The sequence below is a fragment of the Thalassophryne amazonica genome, chromosome 10 (assembly GCF_902500255.1).
Source record: "Thalassophryne amazonica chromosome 10, fThaAma1.1, whole genome shotgun sequence".
NCBI classification, from domain to species: Eukaryota; Metazoa; Chordata; class Actinopteri; order Batrachoidiformes; family Batrachoididae; genus Thalassophryne; species Thalassophryne amazonica.
The window spans coordinates 23,261,894-23,279,290 of record NC_047112.1 but is presented as its reverse complement, the minus strand read 5'-3'; the positions used below and the strand labels follow the sequence as shown (position 1 = coordinate 23,279,290).

The 17,397-nt window shown below is 40.5% G+C and overlaps 1 protein-coding gene across 2 annotated transcripts in view; it reads right to left on the bottom strand.

Annotated features, from left to right (window-relative positions):
• The window catches only part of cachd1 (cache domain containing 1), a 203,080-nt gene that overhangs the window by 33,715 nt on the left and 151,968 nt on the right, over positions 1-17,397 (bottom strand). For both annotated transcript variants that reach the window (XM_034179556.1, XM_034179557.1), the window contains exons 11-16: positions 16,561-16,684; positions 16,174-16,291; positions 14,538-14,706; positions 12,741-12,883; positions 1,221-1,402; positions 313-423 (exon numbers count right to left, since the gene is read on the bottom strand). In XM_034179556.1, the coding sequence (XP_034035447.1) occupies positions 313-423; positions 1,221-1,402; positions 12,741-12,883; positions 14,538-14,706; positions 16,174-16,291; positions 16,561-16,684 (847 nt within the window). The remainder of the gene's footprint in view (positions 1-312; positions 424-1,220; positions 1,403-12,740; positions 12,884-14,537; positions 14,707-16,173; positions 16,292-16,560; positions 16,685-17,397) is intronic.

The following is a 17,397-nucleotide window of genomic DNA, read 5'->3' as shown; positions in this document are numbered from 1 at the left end:
TGTTTGTGGGCGTGCAATGACATTCCCACGTTAAATGAACCCATAAAAAGAAGTCACATCAAAATGAAAAATTGATTGTTCCAAACAGTGCTTCTTATATTTATATTTCAAGAGATCTTCGTTCTTGCCATGAACGCAGCAAAAGATTTTTACCGGCACAACTTTACATCACAGTAAACATTCCTCACATCTGTCACAAACAGTAAAACTTGCAGAACAGAACAGTGCTCTGTTTAAACAGAGGGTGATGAAGGAAAGTCTCCTCGTTAAGCTGAATGATGCTGTCTGCAATACTGCAACCAGACTTCTTACCTGGATGCATGGATAGTGTGGCTGATGGTGACAACATAACCAGCCCCGCCCACATCTAAGTACGGCCCCGTGAAGGTGATGAGGCCGGGGTTAGCCACGGCATGCTGGTACCTGCAAATCATCACAGCATGTATGTGATGAGAGAAAAAAAAGAGCAAAAAACAGAGGAGCCCTGTAAAAGCCACATTATGCCAGATTTTTATTTGATCGCAGCAGGAATACCTTTTGTCAAACGATGAAATTATGGCCCTGTTAGAGAGATGAGCTAGTCTGTGATAGTCTCCGCACTCACCCACACTTGCTACAGCACAATAATGTGTCTGTCTCAAAAATGTGTCATCATCAAAGCAAGTCAATGACAGCAAAATCAAAGTGAGTCACTTCCCGCCGTTTCGTCCTAGTGGATGAAGTTTAATTTTCTCAGTAACACAAGATAACCCAAATAAAAAGATAAGCATCCCCAGCATCTCGACTGACACAAAGCCGTAATTAGAGTTGTTACGCCATCATCCCAAATCCAAAATGTGAAATTAAGAAACTACTTCATATTCAAATTGAGTGGAAAGTTGAGCCTGTTGATTCCCAGTTTGAGTCGCAGTTGTTCACAGTATCATCCACTCAGATGTTTGACTGCTTACAATGTATTAATATAATGAGTGTTGCGAAATAGTGAACTGGACCTTTAACTTTTCAGTGACTAAGGAGAAAAGAAAAAAACAATATTAGTAAAAACAAAAAGTATTCATTCTACCTGTGATCAACAAAGGGTGGAGATTATCCAAAAGCACAAAGAGCAACTTTAGTTTGTACACACACTCTTTGCCTTTAATGCTGTCCGACCCATCTCACACCTCCTCTTTAAAACATGCACACTTCTCCCCCTTCACACCCTCTAAAATAAGCCTCACCATTGTCTACGGGTCGGGTCAAAGGCTTTGTCCATCAGTGATCCTGGGTAAATCCGGAGCACCCCACTGGGTGTTGCTATGTAACGACGCACAATGTAGCAGTTAAGGCTACTCATTTCCATTAGTGTCATCCACTCATCCGTGACGTGACTGGTCGCCATAACCTCATTCCTGACGGAGGACTGTGGAGGGGAAAATGAAGGGGGACAGGGAGGGACAAAGAGTGAAAGTGATGGAAGGAGGGAGGAACAACGAGCAAAGAAAGACTTTTAATCTGTGTCTGGACTGAAATATACGTGGACTTAAATATGACATGAGTCACCAAACTTTGGGAATGGAGGATACAGGTGGGATTAGAACATCTAAAATTATTCTAATACTGGAAAGATGATCAACCGTCATTTTTAACTTTCACTTACGTAAGTGTGACAAACACATTCCAAAATGTCAGGCTGCAAAAAGCAATTATTTGACAGTGAATGGATACCAGTGATCTCCAACACCACCCCAAAAAACAAAAAACCACCTCGACAAAAATAATCAGATTCTACGATCACAGTTTTGGAACATCATCCAAGTTTGAAAAGAGTGATAGGGTCACTGGAGGGGGCCGTTAAGAGTAGCCTGGGAACTGGAGCTTAAGAGTTCAAACTCCGACTCCCTTCAGAAGGAATGCACACAGCATGCCAAAACCACGGGGGGGTCCTCCCTTTCTTAAAGATGCAGACCGTCATTTAGAAGAGAGTCCATTTCATTGAGAAACCTGAAAAGATATAGTTTAGGGAATTGTAAAATGTAACGTTAAGGGGGAAATTTGTGCAAAATTATTGTTTTAATCTCCATTGCCAGTCAAAACTTGGGAAAGTGCATTTAAACCTGTGACTGGCAACATAGCGGAACCAAGAAATCTCTTTAGTGTGTTTCCAGAATGCTCAGAGGAGGGACACTTTCAACTAGTTAGGTGTAATGCATGGTTGCTGTAATGTTGGTCTTAAAGCCTCGGTCCCACCAAATAATAAGCCATGAATAATGAGCCACGCATGGGTTTGTAGTGATTATTCAAAGAATCACCCACGTTTTCATCTATCATGCATCCACTACTATGGTGCCTCTATGTGCTTCTACCCCGCATGTGCCACATAGCAGCCTCTAGTGAGCCACGACAGACCAGTTATTAGCACCTCGAATGGCTCGTATGAGCCACGCAGAGCCACGCAGTGCCGTGTAGCATGACATCAGTGCACGAATGCACATGATAGTGCCTCTAAGAGCCACTCAGAGCCACCATTCTCCCACAATAGTTGAATAAACCCTCAAAAAAAAAAAAAAAAAAAAAACAAGCTGCGTGGCTCATTATTCATCCTTCACTGTTTGGTGGGACCAGGGCTTAAGTTTCATTCTGACTAGCATTAAAAGAAACCCTTAAATCTATCATTCATTAAACTGTGGGCACGCACATCAGTAATACTCCCGTCACACTGCAGGCCGAATGAGCCCGAATGCCGTCTGAATGAAAATTCGACCTCCAATCGGGCAAAGTCAAGGCGCAACTGAAACCCTTCAACAGTATTCTGCGTGCATTCCAAACAATCTGTCAAATTTGTGTGGCCGGCATGAATGTTTAACTCGTGTACGAAAAAGTAGAGGTGAAAAAATATTGTATGGCAGTCGAAGTAGACTCTAACTGCAATCTGACTGCGTTCTAAATATTCGTAAGGCATCAAAACAGTATTTGAAACAGTTTGATCACATTCGAGAGAAAGTCGCCACGGTCTAATCCTGCCATCATGTCCCGGACTGCACTCCCGTGCATCCTGTCTGGGGTGCACAAAGGAAATATTGTAATGTGCAAAGTCTGTGGCATGCAGTCATTTTATGAAGTAGATGTGAACATTGAGCAATCACACCAAAAAAATAATAATAAATAAATAATGGGTGTCGCTGTGAGTCCATATGCGTCACACAGCCGTGGATCAGCGCAAGCAGCTGAATGACCTGTCATAGCTGCAATATGCATCATATAACAGATATATTGTCAGTCCACCTCATGATTTAGAAGTTCTATCTGTAATATTATGTTATCATTGCTGTAACAGCCCGGTCAGACGGCTGCGCACTACGTCAGCGTGTCTCTGAGCGGCGGACCCACGTGTGCTGCTGAACGGTCTGTCACACTTGCAATAAACATATAATGACAGATACATCTCTTAAACCATTAGAAGGACTGACAATCCAACAGTTTACCAAGGCACTACAATGTAAATAAAGCAAGTAATCACCGTTGGAATGGCTGACAGTTCTGTGTGGAAGGTCCCTGATGAATCAGGACTTTTGTATATGACTCTTTGGATCCTTACTGCTGGTTCAGGTTGGGCCAGGGTTTATACACACACCCGGCACATGTGCAACCACCACATCGCACCTGCCACATGTGTGGATGAATCAGTCGGGGCGGGTCGGAGCGCAGTCTGGGTATCGGGTTTGGTATAGGGTTCAGGCAGATGTCCTCAGTAATTCTTATTCCCTGTCAGATGTGGCACAAATTGTGTTTTTGTTTTTTTGTTTTTTTACATTCCACCTGATTAGGTCTGGCTCATGCTCATTCGTACTAATTGTCGGCATCGATTAATAGTCTCTGGTCCCGTCCCCTCCCGGGGTACTGATGAGGCATTTAGCAGGCTGACATCATTAAATAGGTGGCTGGTGCAGTTTTGTAGACAACAAGGCTTTAGCTTTACTGATAACTGGCCTTCGTTCTGGGGCACCGTGGCTTGTTGATGCCGGACGGCCTCCACCCTACTGGGGAAGGCGCCGCTATCTTGTTTGCGAACATAGATAGAGCTCTACAGGGAGGGTAACATTAGGAATCTACAGCAGGCCACGGAGCAGGTGATTAGAGACCCTGCAAGGCTTATGACAAATGTGGGTGTGAAATCCATTAGCTTAGCGGGGAATTTAGTGCAGAAAATCCACTATGGTGATAGTGCAGTTTATTTGCATTTATTTCCTATTACCCCATCCCCGTAGAGACGGTGCCTGCTCCCAGACCACCAATAACTAGCAAAAATCTATTTAAGCATAAAAATTCAAAAAGAAAAAATAATATAGCACCTTCAATTGCACCACAGACTAAAACAGTTAAATGTGGTCTATTAAACATTAGGTCTCTTTCTTCTAAGTCCCTGTTGGTAAATGATATAATAATTGATCAACGTATTGATTATTCTGCCTAACAGAAACTTGGTTACAGCAGGATGAATATGTTAGTTTAAATGAGTCAACACCCCCGAGTCACACTAACTGTCAGAATGCTCGTAGCACGGGCCGGGGCGGAGGATTAGCAGCAATCTTCCATTCCAGCTTATTAATTAATCAAAAACCTAGACAGAGCTTTAATTCATTTGAAAGCTTGTCTCTTAGTCTTGTCCATCCAAATTGGAAGTCCCAAAAACCAGTTTTATTTGTTATTATCTATCGTCCACCTGGTCGTTACTGTGAGTTTCTCTGTGAATTTTCAGACCTTTTGTCTGACTTAGTGCTTAGCTCAGATAAGATAATTATAGTGGGCGATTTTAACATCCACACAGATGCTGAGAATGACAGCCTCAACACTGCATTTAATCTATTATTAGACTCTATCGGCTTTGCTCAAAAAGTAAATGAGTCCACCCACCACTTTAATCATATTTTAGATCTTGTTCTGACTTATGGTATGGAAATAGAAGACTTAACAGTATTCCCTGAAAACTCCCTTTTGTCTGATCATTTTTTAATAACATTTACATTTACCCTGATGGACTACCCTGCAGTGGGGAATAAGTTTCATTACACTAGAAGTCTTTCAGAAAGCGCTGTAACTAGGTTTAAGGATATGATTCCTTCTTTATGTTCTCTAATGTCATATACCAACACAGAGCAGAGTAGCTACCTAAACTCTGTAAGGGAGTTAGAGTATCTTGTCAATAGTTTTACATCCTCATTGAAGACAACTTTGGATGATGTAGCTCCTCTGAAAAAGAGAGCTTTAAATCAGAAGTGTCTGACTCCGTGGTATAACTCACAAACTCGTAGCTTAAAGCAGATAACCCGTAAGTTGGAGAGGAAATGGCGTCTCACTAATTTAGAAGATCTTCACTTAGCCTGGAAAAAGAGTTTGTTGCTCTATAAGAAAGCCCTTCGTGAAGCTAGGACATCTTTCTACTCATCACTAATTGAAGAAAATAAGAACAACCCCAGGTTTCTTTTCAGCACTGTAGCCAGGCTGACAAAGAGTCAGAGCTCTATTGAGCTGAGTATTCCATTAACTTTAACTAGTAATGACTTCATGACTTTCTTTGCTAACAAAATTTTGACTATTAGAGAAAAAATTACTCATAACCATCCCAAAGATGTATCGTTATCTTTGGCTGCTTTCAGTGATGCCGGTATTTGGTTAGACTCTTTCTCTCCGATTGTTCTGTCTGAGTTATTTTCATTAGTTACTTCATCCAAACCATCAACATGCTTATTAGACCCCATTCCTGCCAGGCTGCTCAAGGAAGTCCTACCATTATTTAATGCTTCAATCTTAAATATGATCAATCTATCTTTGTTAGTTGGTTATGTACCACAGGCCTTTAAGGTGGCAGTAATTAAACCATTACTTAAAAAGCCATCACTTGACCCAGCTATCTTAGCTAATTATAGGCCAATCTCCAACCTTCCTTTTCTCTCAAAGATTCTTGAGAGGGTAGTTGTAAAACAGCTAACTGATCACCTGCAGAGGAATGGTCTATTTGAAGAGTTTCAGTCAGGTTTTAGAATTCATCATAGTACAGAAACAGCATTAGTGAAGGTTACAAATGATCTTCTTATGGCTTCGGACAGTGGACTTATCTCTGTGCTTGTTCTGTTGGACCTCAGTGCTGCTTTTGATACTGTTGACCATAAAATTTTATTACAGAGATTAGAGCATGTCATAGGTATTAAAGGCATTGCGCTGCGGTGGTTTGAATCATATTTGTCTAATAGATTACAGTTTGTTCATGTAAATGGGGAATCTTCTTCACAGACTAAAGTTAATTATGGAGTTCCACAAGGTTCTGTGCTAGGACCAATTTTATTCACTTTATACATGCTTCCCTTGGGCAGTATTATTAGACGGTATTGCTTAAATTTTCATTGTTACGCAGATGATACCCAGCTTTATCTATCCATGAAGCCAGAGGATACGCACCAATTAGCTAAACTGCAGGATTGTCTTACAGACATAAAGACATGGATGACCTCTAATTTCCTGCTTTTAAACTCAGATAAAACTGAAGTTATTGTACTTGGCCCCACAAATCTTAGAAGCATGGTGTCTAACCAGATCGTTACTCTGGATGGCATTTCCCTGATCTCTAGTAATACTGTGAGAAATCTTGGAGTTATTTTTGATCAGGATATGTCATTCAAAGCGCATATTAAACAAATATGTAGGACTGCCTTTTTGCATTTACGCAATATCTCTAAAATCAGAAAGGTCTTGTCTCAGAGTGATGCTGAAAAACTAATTCATGTATTTGTTTCCTCTAGGCTGGACTATTGTAATTCATTATTATCAGGTTGTCCTAAAAGTTCCCTAAAAAGCCTTCAGTTGGTTCAGAATGCTGCAGCTAGAGTACTGACGGGGACTAGCAGGAGAGAGCATATCTCACCCGTGTTGGCCTCCCTTCATTGGCTTCCTGTTAATGCTAGAATAGAATTTAAAATTCTTCTTCTTACTTATAAGGTTTTGAATAATCAGGTCCCATCTTATCTTAGGGACCTCATAGTACCATATTACCCCATTAGAGCGCTTCGCTCTCAGACTGCGGGCTTACTTGTAGTTCCTAGGGTTTGTAAGAGTAGAATGGGAGGCAGAGCCTTCAGCTTTCAGGCTCCTCTCCTGTGGAACCAGCTCCCAATTCAGATCAGGGAGACAGATACCCTCTCTACTTTTAAGATTAGGCTTAAAACTTTCCTTTTCGCTAAGGCTTATAGTTAGGGCTGGATCGGGTGACCCTGGACCATCCCTTGGTTATGTTGCTTTAGACGTAGACTGTGTTTCATAATTATTGTATGGCCTTGCCTTGCAATGTGGAGCGCCTTGGGGCAACTGTTTGTTGTGATTTGGCGCTATACAAGAAAAAAGTTGATTGATTGATTGATTTGCCAGGGAGGGAATTTCAACAAGTTGAGACTGTGGCCTGCTTCCGTAGTCGTGTCTATAAAAATCATAGAGGGATATGCTTTCCAAACTTAATACCCATTACTATATTGGATGATGTTGAAATTGAGGATGGCCCAGTGGTTGTTCCAGCAATAGCAAAGATTAACGTGCGTGGAATGTCTTAAACCTAAACCTATTTCTAGGCATCTTATATATGCTACTCTGGAACCACACCTAAACCCAAACAGTTCAACTGTCAACCCCACTGATGTCCTTAGACTGGGTCTCATTAACACACTGTCCTCAAAATCATTGTTGATCAATGATCTAATTATTGATCATCACTTAGATATGACTGGGCTATGTGAAACCTGGCTTAAACCTACACCTGTCCTCCCCTTAAATAAGGCCTGCCCACCAGCATATACATTTAGTCACGTCCCTCGTGATGCGAAGCAAGGCGGGGGTGTTGCTCTTATTTATAAATCTAGGTTTAGCTTATTAGCTGTTGGGGGTTACAAATATCACTCGTTTGAGCATCTGATTCTCCACTCTGCTCAGGATATTACACATTGACAAGGTCAGAAGAATAAAAATCAGTCGTATTACTCTGTCACTGTATATAGGCCTCCTGGTCCATATTCTGAATTCTTAGATGAATTTGGTGCGTTCATATCTAACTTGTCAACTAGTGTAGATAACATTCTGATCATTGGTGACTTTAACATTCATATAAATAAGCCTTCTGATCCCCTCTGCAAATCATTTATAGAAATTGTGGATGCAATGGATTTCAGCAATGCATTCGGAATTCGATGCACATTAGTGGAAATACCCTGGATCTGGTTCTCGCACGTGGTATTGCTGTCACGAATACTGACATCATGCCTCTTACATCAGTGGTGTCTGATCACTCACTTATTAAGTTTACAGTTTCGCTGCCGTGTTTAGTGGAACAACCTTATATATCATTATGGCGATGCATCAACTCCTCAACTAAGACTGAACTCGAAGCTAGACTGCCTGATGTCTTAGCTTCACATCTGACAAATACCGTCAGTAGACAGACTTGTGGATAGTTTAAATGCAGTGCTCAAAACTACACTCGACATGATTGCACCACCTGTGTTAAAACCGCGCTCCCCCAAATCACAGTCACCTTGGTTCAATGATTATCTGCGTGACCGCAAGCATAAAGCAAGAGGTCTAGAACGGAAATGGCGTCGTTCAAAATTAGAAGTATTTCACCTTGCGTGGCGTGATGCTATCTTAGACTATAAGCATGCATTATTGGCTACAAAGCAGACTTACTACTCTGATTTGATAAACAAAAACAAGCATAACTCAAAGTTCTTGTTCGACATGGTGGCAACACTTTTGCATGGACAACCACCTGTAGTTCGCTCTCCTTTTACAGCACAAGATTTCCTGGATTACTTTGGGAAGAAAATAGAAGACATCAGGTTAAACATATCCCAGCATGCCTTAATCCAGCCACTACACCCTGCTATTGATGTGGGCGCCACTACTGAGGTATTACCTAGATTTACAGAATTTGACAGTATCTCACTAGGCATGCTGACAAAACTCGTAATGTCAACAAAAAGCACAACCTGTTTATTTGATCCTATACCAACAAAACTGTTTAAGGACCTGTGGCCCACTCTTGGGCCAACTGTGCTGGAAATTATTAATCTTTCTTTAACTTCTGGATCTGTTCCTAAATGTTTCAAATCTGCAGTGATTAAACCATTACTTAAGAAACCTAATCTTGACCCTAGTGTATTGACAAACTATCGGCCGATATCAAATCTATCATTTTTCTCTAAAATTCTGGAAAAAGTGGTGTCACGGCAGCTCGTAGACTATCTTACTGAGAATAATCTCTTTGAGCCACTGCAGTCTGCTTTAGAAAATATCATTCCACAGAGACGGCTCTCACTCAAGTGGCGAATGATCTTCTGCTTACAATGGATTCGGACACCACTACGGTTCTGTTGCTGTTAGATCTCAGTGCTGCATTTGATACAGTGGATCAACATATGCTTCTTGATAGGCTGGAAAATCATTTTGGGATTACTGGGAGTGCCCTTGCATGGCTGACGTCATACTTGACCAGTCGTTCTCACTGTGTTTTGTACAGTAACACTACCTCTAACCTTAGTGACATGAAATTTGGGGTTCCACAGGGGTCTTTCTTAGGCCCCCTGCTTTTCTCCCTTTATATACCACCCCTTGGGCACATATTGCAGCGTTTTGGGATTACCTTTCACTGCTATGCAGATGATACTCAGTTATACATGCCGATAACTGCTGGTAATCTCGTTCACATAAAATCCTTAGAAGATTGCCTTTCAGCAGTGAGAAGTTGGATGTCTAGAAACTTCCTACTTTTAAACTCTGATAAGACTGAAATGATGGTTCTTGGTCCAGTGAGACATCGGCATCAATTTGACCGGTTAACGCTCAGCCTCGGCTCGTGTGTCATACATCACACTGACAAAGTGAAGAAGCTTTGGCCTCTACATGAGAAATATTACTAGGACTGCTTTCTTCCACCTGCGAAATATAGCGAAGATTCGTCCCATCCTGTCTATGGCTGATGCTGAGACCCTGACCCATGTGTTTATCTCTTCTAGACTGGACTACTGCAATGTTCTATTTTGTGGTTTACCGCAGTCTAGCATTAGGGGTCTCCAATTGGTTCAAAATGCTGCAGCCAGACTTTTGACATGAAGCAGAAAGTCTGACCACATTACACCCATTTTGGTGTCTCTTCACTGGCTTCCTGTCCCAGTGAGATCAGATTTTAAAGGTTCTGCTACTAACCTATAAAATTATTCATGGACTGGCACTTCCCTACCTAGCTGACCTAATTAAACGTACCGGCCCGGGCTTTACGTTCTCAGGGTGCAGGACTACTTTGTGTCCCTAAGGTGAATAAGAAGTCTGCGGGTCACAGAGCTTTCTCTTATCGTGCCCCTGTTCTGTGGAATGATCTCCCTACGTCAATAAACCAGTCAGATTCTGTGGAGACTTTCAAGTTCAGACTTAAGACGCACTTATTTTCCCTTTCATATGGCTAGCATACTGGTACAGTTTTGTTTTACACTTTTTACTCTTTTAATTCATTTATTAGTAATTGGAGTGGGCTGCAGCCTCAACTTTACCTAAATTCTGGGTCTTTTAGTGAAGTTTAGGGCACGTGGCCAGCGATCACCTTAGTATTTCTCTGTTTTTCTTGTTGTTTAATGCTGGCAAATTATACAGTATTTTTTGTCTTTCTGATGCCTGATTCTGTTTTTTCTCTGTTTAAGGTGCTGCTCCATCCAGAGATGGGAGTTGTATTCGTGTTGACGATCATCCTGTCCTGTGCGCCAATAGCATTTTTTGTATATTCATCCATGAATTGTTCTGTGAATTGTTCTGTAATTTATGTTTGTAGCATGGCCCAAGCAGAGGGTCACCCCTTTGAGTCTGGTCTGCTTGAGGTTTCTTCCCCAGAGGGAGTTTTTCCTTACCACTGTTGCTCTGGGGATTGGTAAGGTTAGACCTTACCTGTGTGAAGCGCTTTGAGGCAACTCTGTTGTGATTTGGTGCTGTATAAATGAAAATAAATTGAAAATTGAAATTGAAAGTGTGACGGGGCCCTAAGCATCAGCTTATCAACTGCTGATTAATCCCACATATTCTAAATCATCATGTATGTGCATGTTCATGGTCATCTGCATTCATAAAACACCCTCAGTTAATCACATATGGGTCCAAAAAATGACAACTGCTTGAGTTCCTTACCTGAATAACAGCCGAGCAAGTGAAGAAAACAAACTTTAGTGAAAGTGAGATTGAAGTGCTTGTTTGTGGTCAGAGCACTGGGATGCTAATAATAATAATAATAATTTAACAATAATAAATGCAGCGAGTGGCAACACTCAGTGGTGATGATGAGTAAGCAGTTTTGAACCCAACCATTCATAATGACCATCCCCCCATGGTGTCATATGTTACTTCTTAGACAACACATTCACTAATGGACATAACTTTAACAATCTTTAACAAGCTCACCACAACAACCAGCATAAAATTTTCAAATTAACAGAATAAACTGACAACTGTTTCTGCTACAGTTGTCCCAGAATCCTTTATGCTCCACTGATGCTATCTTTAATAAGATGAAATTTCTCCTAATAAAATTTGGGCAGCAAAAATAATGTGCGCCCATTTTTAATATAAAATTCCAGGAGTAAAACCATTTGCTTCAGGCCTTGGAGTCACAGTAAGTGGAGATCAAATTGCTTGTTGCTGTGATTGAAGACAAACGCTGATGTTTAGCTCACCTACATGTTTTTTGTACGTTTTGACCCCAATGAGGCTACACGTCTGTTCGTAACTAGACATTAATGCCAATTACTAAATCAAGGAAATTAAAGGACGTCTGTGGATGAGGTTGCATGCTGTGACGGCAATAATGCTTTCTAGCTACAGTTTCCCTGTTCACATAGCACAGCATCTTATGCCAATAAGATGCTGTGCATACGCATGGTCAGAGCTGCGTGTATATTTCCACACATTCCAAAGTCTAAGTTTGTAAATTCCATACTTTGCATAGAAATGTTCATACGCATGGTTTACGCACAAATCTGTCTGTATGAACAGTTGATAAATCGTGACAAACACAAACATTTGTTTCCTTCAGGCAGTCATCTATATATGTTCCATGAGAACGCCATGAGGCAAAGGTTCGAGCATCATGGCCTTGGCCAATGCAGAGTTACGATTCATTCGTAACTCTGCACTGGCCACTTCATTCAATCATTACTCGGCTGTATCCTCACTTTCTTCTGTTTCATGATTTGTGCTTCATTTATTTATTTATTTATTTTACCATTTTCCCTTTTATTCAGCTGATTTCTTAGTAGCTAGTGTTTGTTTTAGAAATGCAAATTGTGAGGTGATTAATTTTTTTCTCTACTTGATTTGAGGGGAAAAAACAAACATACATGCCATTAATTAAGTTTTAATTTGTTTGAGGAATGTTTAAGGGAGCAGAAATGTTACTGAACAGTTGTGTGTCACATCTGTGATTTGTTTATTTGCCATGAAATAGATGCGAGTGAACACCCACTAAGTGCACTGGTTCCATAATTTTTGCTAGGGGATGTATGTGCATGTTTGTTTATGCATACATGCATGAAGAAATATGAATATCAATGTGTGTAACTGGATCACAGGGGCGGCTGTATGCCGTGTGTTTGTCAGCTAAACTATCTCCTTGTGTTTGTTTGCACCTTCAGGGCTGGATTTACAGTGAGCTACATATCAGTTCCCATGATTGTGTACTTGCATACCTTGAGTCCTGGGTTGGCTATGAGCCTGGTGTTATCACTCAGGTAGGCGGTGTAGTGCTCCACCATACGCTTTGTTTCTGGCTGACTGAGGTGCTCATAGGGAGAGGAGAAACTACCAGCTGCCAGCATCACAGTGGGAGACTCTGGGACAGAAGAAGGAAGCCGGAGAGTCAGAGAAGCTTATCAGTGACTTATCTGCACAGATACAAAAATCATATGCAGTGTCTCAAATCACATCCCCTGTTCATGCATTCACTAATTTTCTTGTAACACTTGATAAAAAATTATATTTCCTGAACTATAAGTTCCTGTGGGGAATGTTACTAATTTTTGGGGGGTGGGGTCCTGCGACTTATATTACAAAGCAACTTATTATGCAATGCAACTGCATCATCATCTACAGCCACAAGATAGCACGACAAGCTGCTCCTGTATTCTGAATGATGTACTGTGAGTCACACTCCACAGTAGAAAGTGGTGGTAATAAACCATTAAGCTGGATGCCAACCACTATAAAACAAGGAGATCTGACCTGAATGAAAGAGATGCTCTGCATCTTACAAAAACAAGTGAATTTAATAAATCATGCTCTCAAACTGAACAATCACCCTTTTGAAAAAAGAGAAAATTTTCATACTTTTCAGCACTCCACCTTATTTGGTCTGTGTGAAACAACAAAAACAGCAATGAGCAGGACAGCTAGGCTAAGGAAGGTAAGACTATTATGTTTAACAAATATTTTACAAAAGAATTTGCAAACATTTACACTGCAAGGAACCACAAAAATGTCTATTCAGTGGACACAAGAAGCAGTGTACTGTGAGATTTTTATGCCTGCTACAATAACAATCAATTTATTACTCTTCTCTCTGAGACATCTGGAGAATTTTGGGATCCCCGAGAAGATGCTGGCCATCACAGCCATCCTACATACAAATACTTGTGAGTGTTGAGGACCCCAGTGCCATGCATGGACGTTCTGGGGAAGTTATTCTTCTTCAGCTACCAGGTTCCAGCTGCATCATGGGATAGACTAGTGTTGTCCCTTTGTGCACTATAGAGGGAGTAGATCATCCAGGTATACTTCAACTACTACTAAATGCCTACTGAGTATTTGGACATTCTACAGATTGTGCCATATTGCTTTTTGTCTACTACATAGCAAGCTAGTAGGAGAATTCTGATAAATGCACGGTGTAGAACCAGCTTGAACATGTACATTTTACAAAATATTTCTGCTTTTTTTTATTCCAAGTAGCTGTCTGTCTGCTGTTTCTTGACAACATGCCCTGCATACCTGGGGGGTGAGAACAACATTTGCAATCACTCAAATACAATTTGAGGTAATAAATCATCCCATCCTATCATGAAGTGCACCAATCAGGAACAGAAGGTGAATGCATGACTAGTCACTTGAAAAGAAGAAGAAGAAAAAAATCAGTTTCTATTTTCAAAACTGCACTGGATTTATTCATTTGCTGAAGGCTGATTTAGTAACGCTACAGACTGAAGTGTGGGTGGAGAGTAACTCCAGTCTCTGCACCACTCTGTTGAGACTCCACACTCCCAGAGTTTAAACTCAAAGTCACAATCTTCTGACCTGAAGCACTGCATCCCATTTTGGCTCAGAAAAACGACACAGTGTAGAAGTTTAAAGACATTCCAACTTCAGTTTCACTTCAAGGCATCACATAGTATCTATCTACATTTCCAGGGAGGCAACTAGAACAGTGTTAAAAGAATTTATTTTCATGAAAAAGTCATCACAGAGGGTTGCGTGTTTGAGCCTGTCCATACCAACGGTGGCGAGCTGTTTGAAGTGCAAACAGGAGCTGGGCTGACCCAGCAGGTCCAAACGGTGGTAGAGCAGCTTGGAGCTTGGAGCCGTGTTCAGGTTCTTCAGCTGCTTAACTGGGATCTCTGGTTGCATGTACACGATGCACAGGATGAACGAGGTGTCCTGAACCTACAACACAACACGTGGATTCATTGATGATGCGTTTAGTAGAAATGTGAAATTTAAATCATGAACTGCCCAATTCTATATATGAACTCTACAAAAATATACTACATGGAAGTGTCTGGTTTCCTATCTTCTTCAGACCGGCCACCAGTGAGATCTATGATCTTGAATGTGCATAAATTTCAAATTTGATTTCTTCAGGGATAATTTACATGTACAGTCTCTGCAGAAATAAGCCAGTTATTACATTTACAGCCGCAGTGTCCTGATCAGTTAAGATGCAGTGTGAAGGTATCGCTTCTGTACTCAGCTCCTGTGAGCTTAACGCAAACTTGAATACACAATGACATTGCACAAACATGCCGATTTGTCTTGATTAACAGTGCTTGGAGTCAGTCATCACACTGACATCTTCTAGAAAAGATAAATATCTGCTGTAACAAGTGATTCAATACATTAAATGAAACACTGAACTCCTCCAATCCCGGCTGTCAAAGCTTTTTATGCTAAAGCAATGAACAGTAGCTCTGAAAGAACACAGACAGTCCAGTCAGAGGAATAAAAAAGACCATTTTCTCACAAATAATAATAATAATAATAATAATAATAATATGATATGCTGGACTTTACCTGTCCAGAATGACCTGAGAAATGCAACAGATTCAAATGCAACTGTTCTGACTCTCTGAAGTAATTTTTTTTAAAGAGACAACTGCCAAAGACAGGACAAAAAGAATGTGTTTAAACTCCTATATATATATATATAAAAAACAACTAAATGTCAATAGATAAAAAAGAGCTAGAAATTAAATGTCCATGTTTGTGTGACATTTTTCTCCTGCCAAAATAATCTAAATGTCACACAGAAATAAGGCCAAACATGCTGGAATATTGGTTTGTTTCCCTTAAATCAAAACACTTCTGGATGTGGGACCCTGACTGGAAGAAGAGACATATTCTGTGTGCAGGAGCACATTAATTTATTAATTTATTTACTTTTTTACATCAAAATGACTTTAGGGAGGTAGAGGTTTGGTGAAGAAAAAGTGAAATCATTCATCTCTACACTGCTTTCTGACAACTATTCAGAGGAAAATGGGGGAAGAGAAACAGTAGTTCAGTGTGTATTTTGAAACGATGATAATGACCCAGAGTCCATGTTGTGGTTTAAAGGTACAGCAGTTACAACATTTTTACTATTATTACTATTTTTTTACCTTCTTCTACATTATTTTAAGATTACCGTGCTTCACTGGTCATTCGCCTCCTCTTTGCAATACTGCATTGAAACACTGCGGTGATTTTGCAGCATGCACGCCTGACAATTCAATCAGAAAGTGAACCTTTGCACCTAGTTTTCCCAAATTGTGCAAATCCATTCAGAATATTGACTCACATTCTGAACTGTGGAGTGAAAGTACATAAATAAAAATCAGATGTTGAGCCTCAGTCGTCCAAAGCTCCACCTACCAGTTTCCAGGCGTAGCTAACGTTGTACGCGTCTTTTTTGTTGTCCCTGAGTCGGTTGGTGTGCCAAGACAGAGAGGAGTTTACTGGAACAGAAATGATCTGACTGCCCAAAGGGAGGCTACAAACACACACACACACACACACACACACACACACACACACACACACACACACACACACACACACACACACACACACACACACACACACACACACACACACACACACACACACACACACACACACACACACACACACACACACACACACACACACACACATTAATCTTCTGTGTATGTGCCCATGCCTGCAGATAATTCTGTTCTAAATTCATTGTCCAGTTTATCACTCACAGAGACATCTCCCAACACAAAAATCTTTCCTCACCTGAGAATATTCTGTCGGACTGCAGGGAATCTTGGGATATTCTCGTAGTGGATAATGTCTGTGTGCAGCGGCGGCTCAGTCATCAGGTAGGGTCGCGTCAGTGACGGGTGCATGAGGGTGTAACCTGTAGATAAACATTTGGCATCATTTGCATCCATTAATTTATTTACTTTTAATACATCAACAGTTTTTTTTTGTGTTTTTTTTTGTAATTTGATAAGACACTATTTAGCACAAGACAGAATATTTTCCTTTCAATCCATAATTTGGGAAAATCTTCCAAACTCAGCAGTAACAATAAATAAATAAAGGGTTCAAAACATTATGAACAGCATTTTGAGTTTGCTATCATTAATCTGCAGCATTGATAAATATCATCCCCAGCCACACATTCTATCCATTCTTTGGTTTTACTTTTTCTACATTTTGTTCTATATTTCATCCTGTATTTATCCACTTAAAAGTGTCTCTACCAAAATTCTAACTTATCTACCAGTACATGCAAGTACCACAGCTGTTCCTAATTTTGCATAATCCATCCAGCATGTGACAGCCACGTCTATGGGATGTTACACAGGCAAAACAAAAGGGGGTCACCCCCACCCCTTTTTTTCAGTTTGTTTATTTGTTTTTGTGTGATATGATGCATAAACGTTAACCATCGCTGAATGACTTTGTCCTCATTATCTGCTCTTTTAATGTGGTGACTTACCAGATAAGTTTATTTGTTTTTGAATTACTGCTTACACAAAGGTGGGATGAACTAACTCATCTGCCATTTTCACAGTCTAGTCTAGGCCAGTATGTAAGCAATTTTAAAAGATTAAAAATATGTCT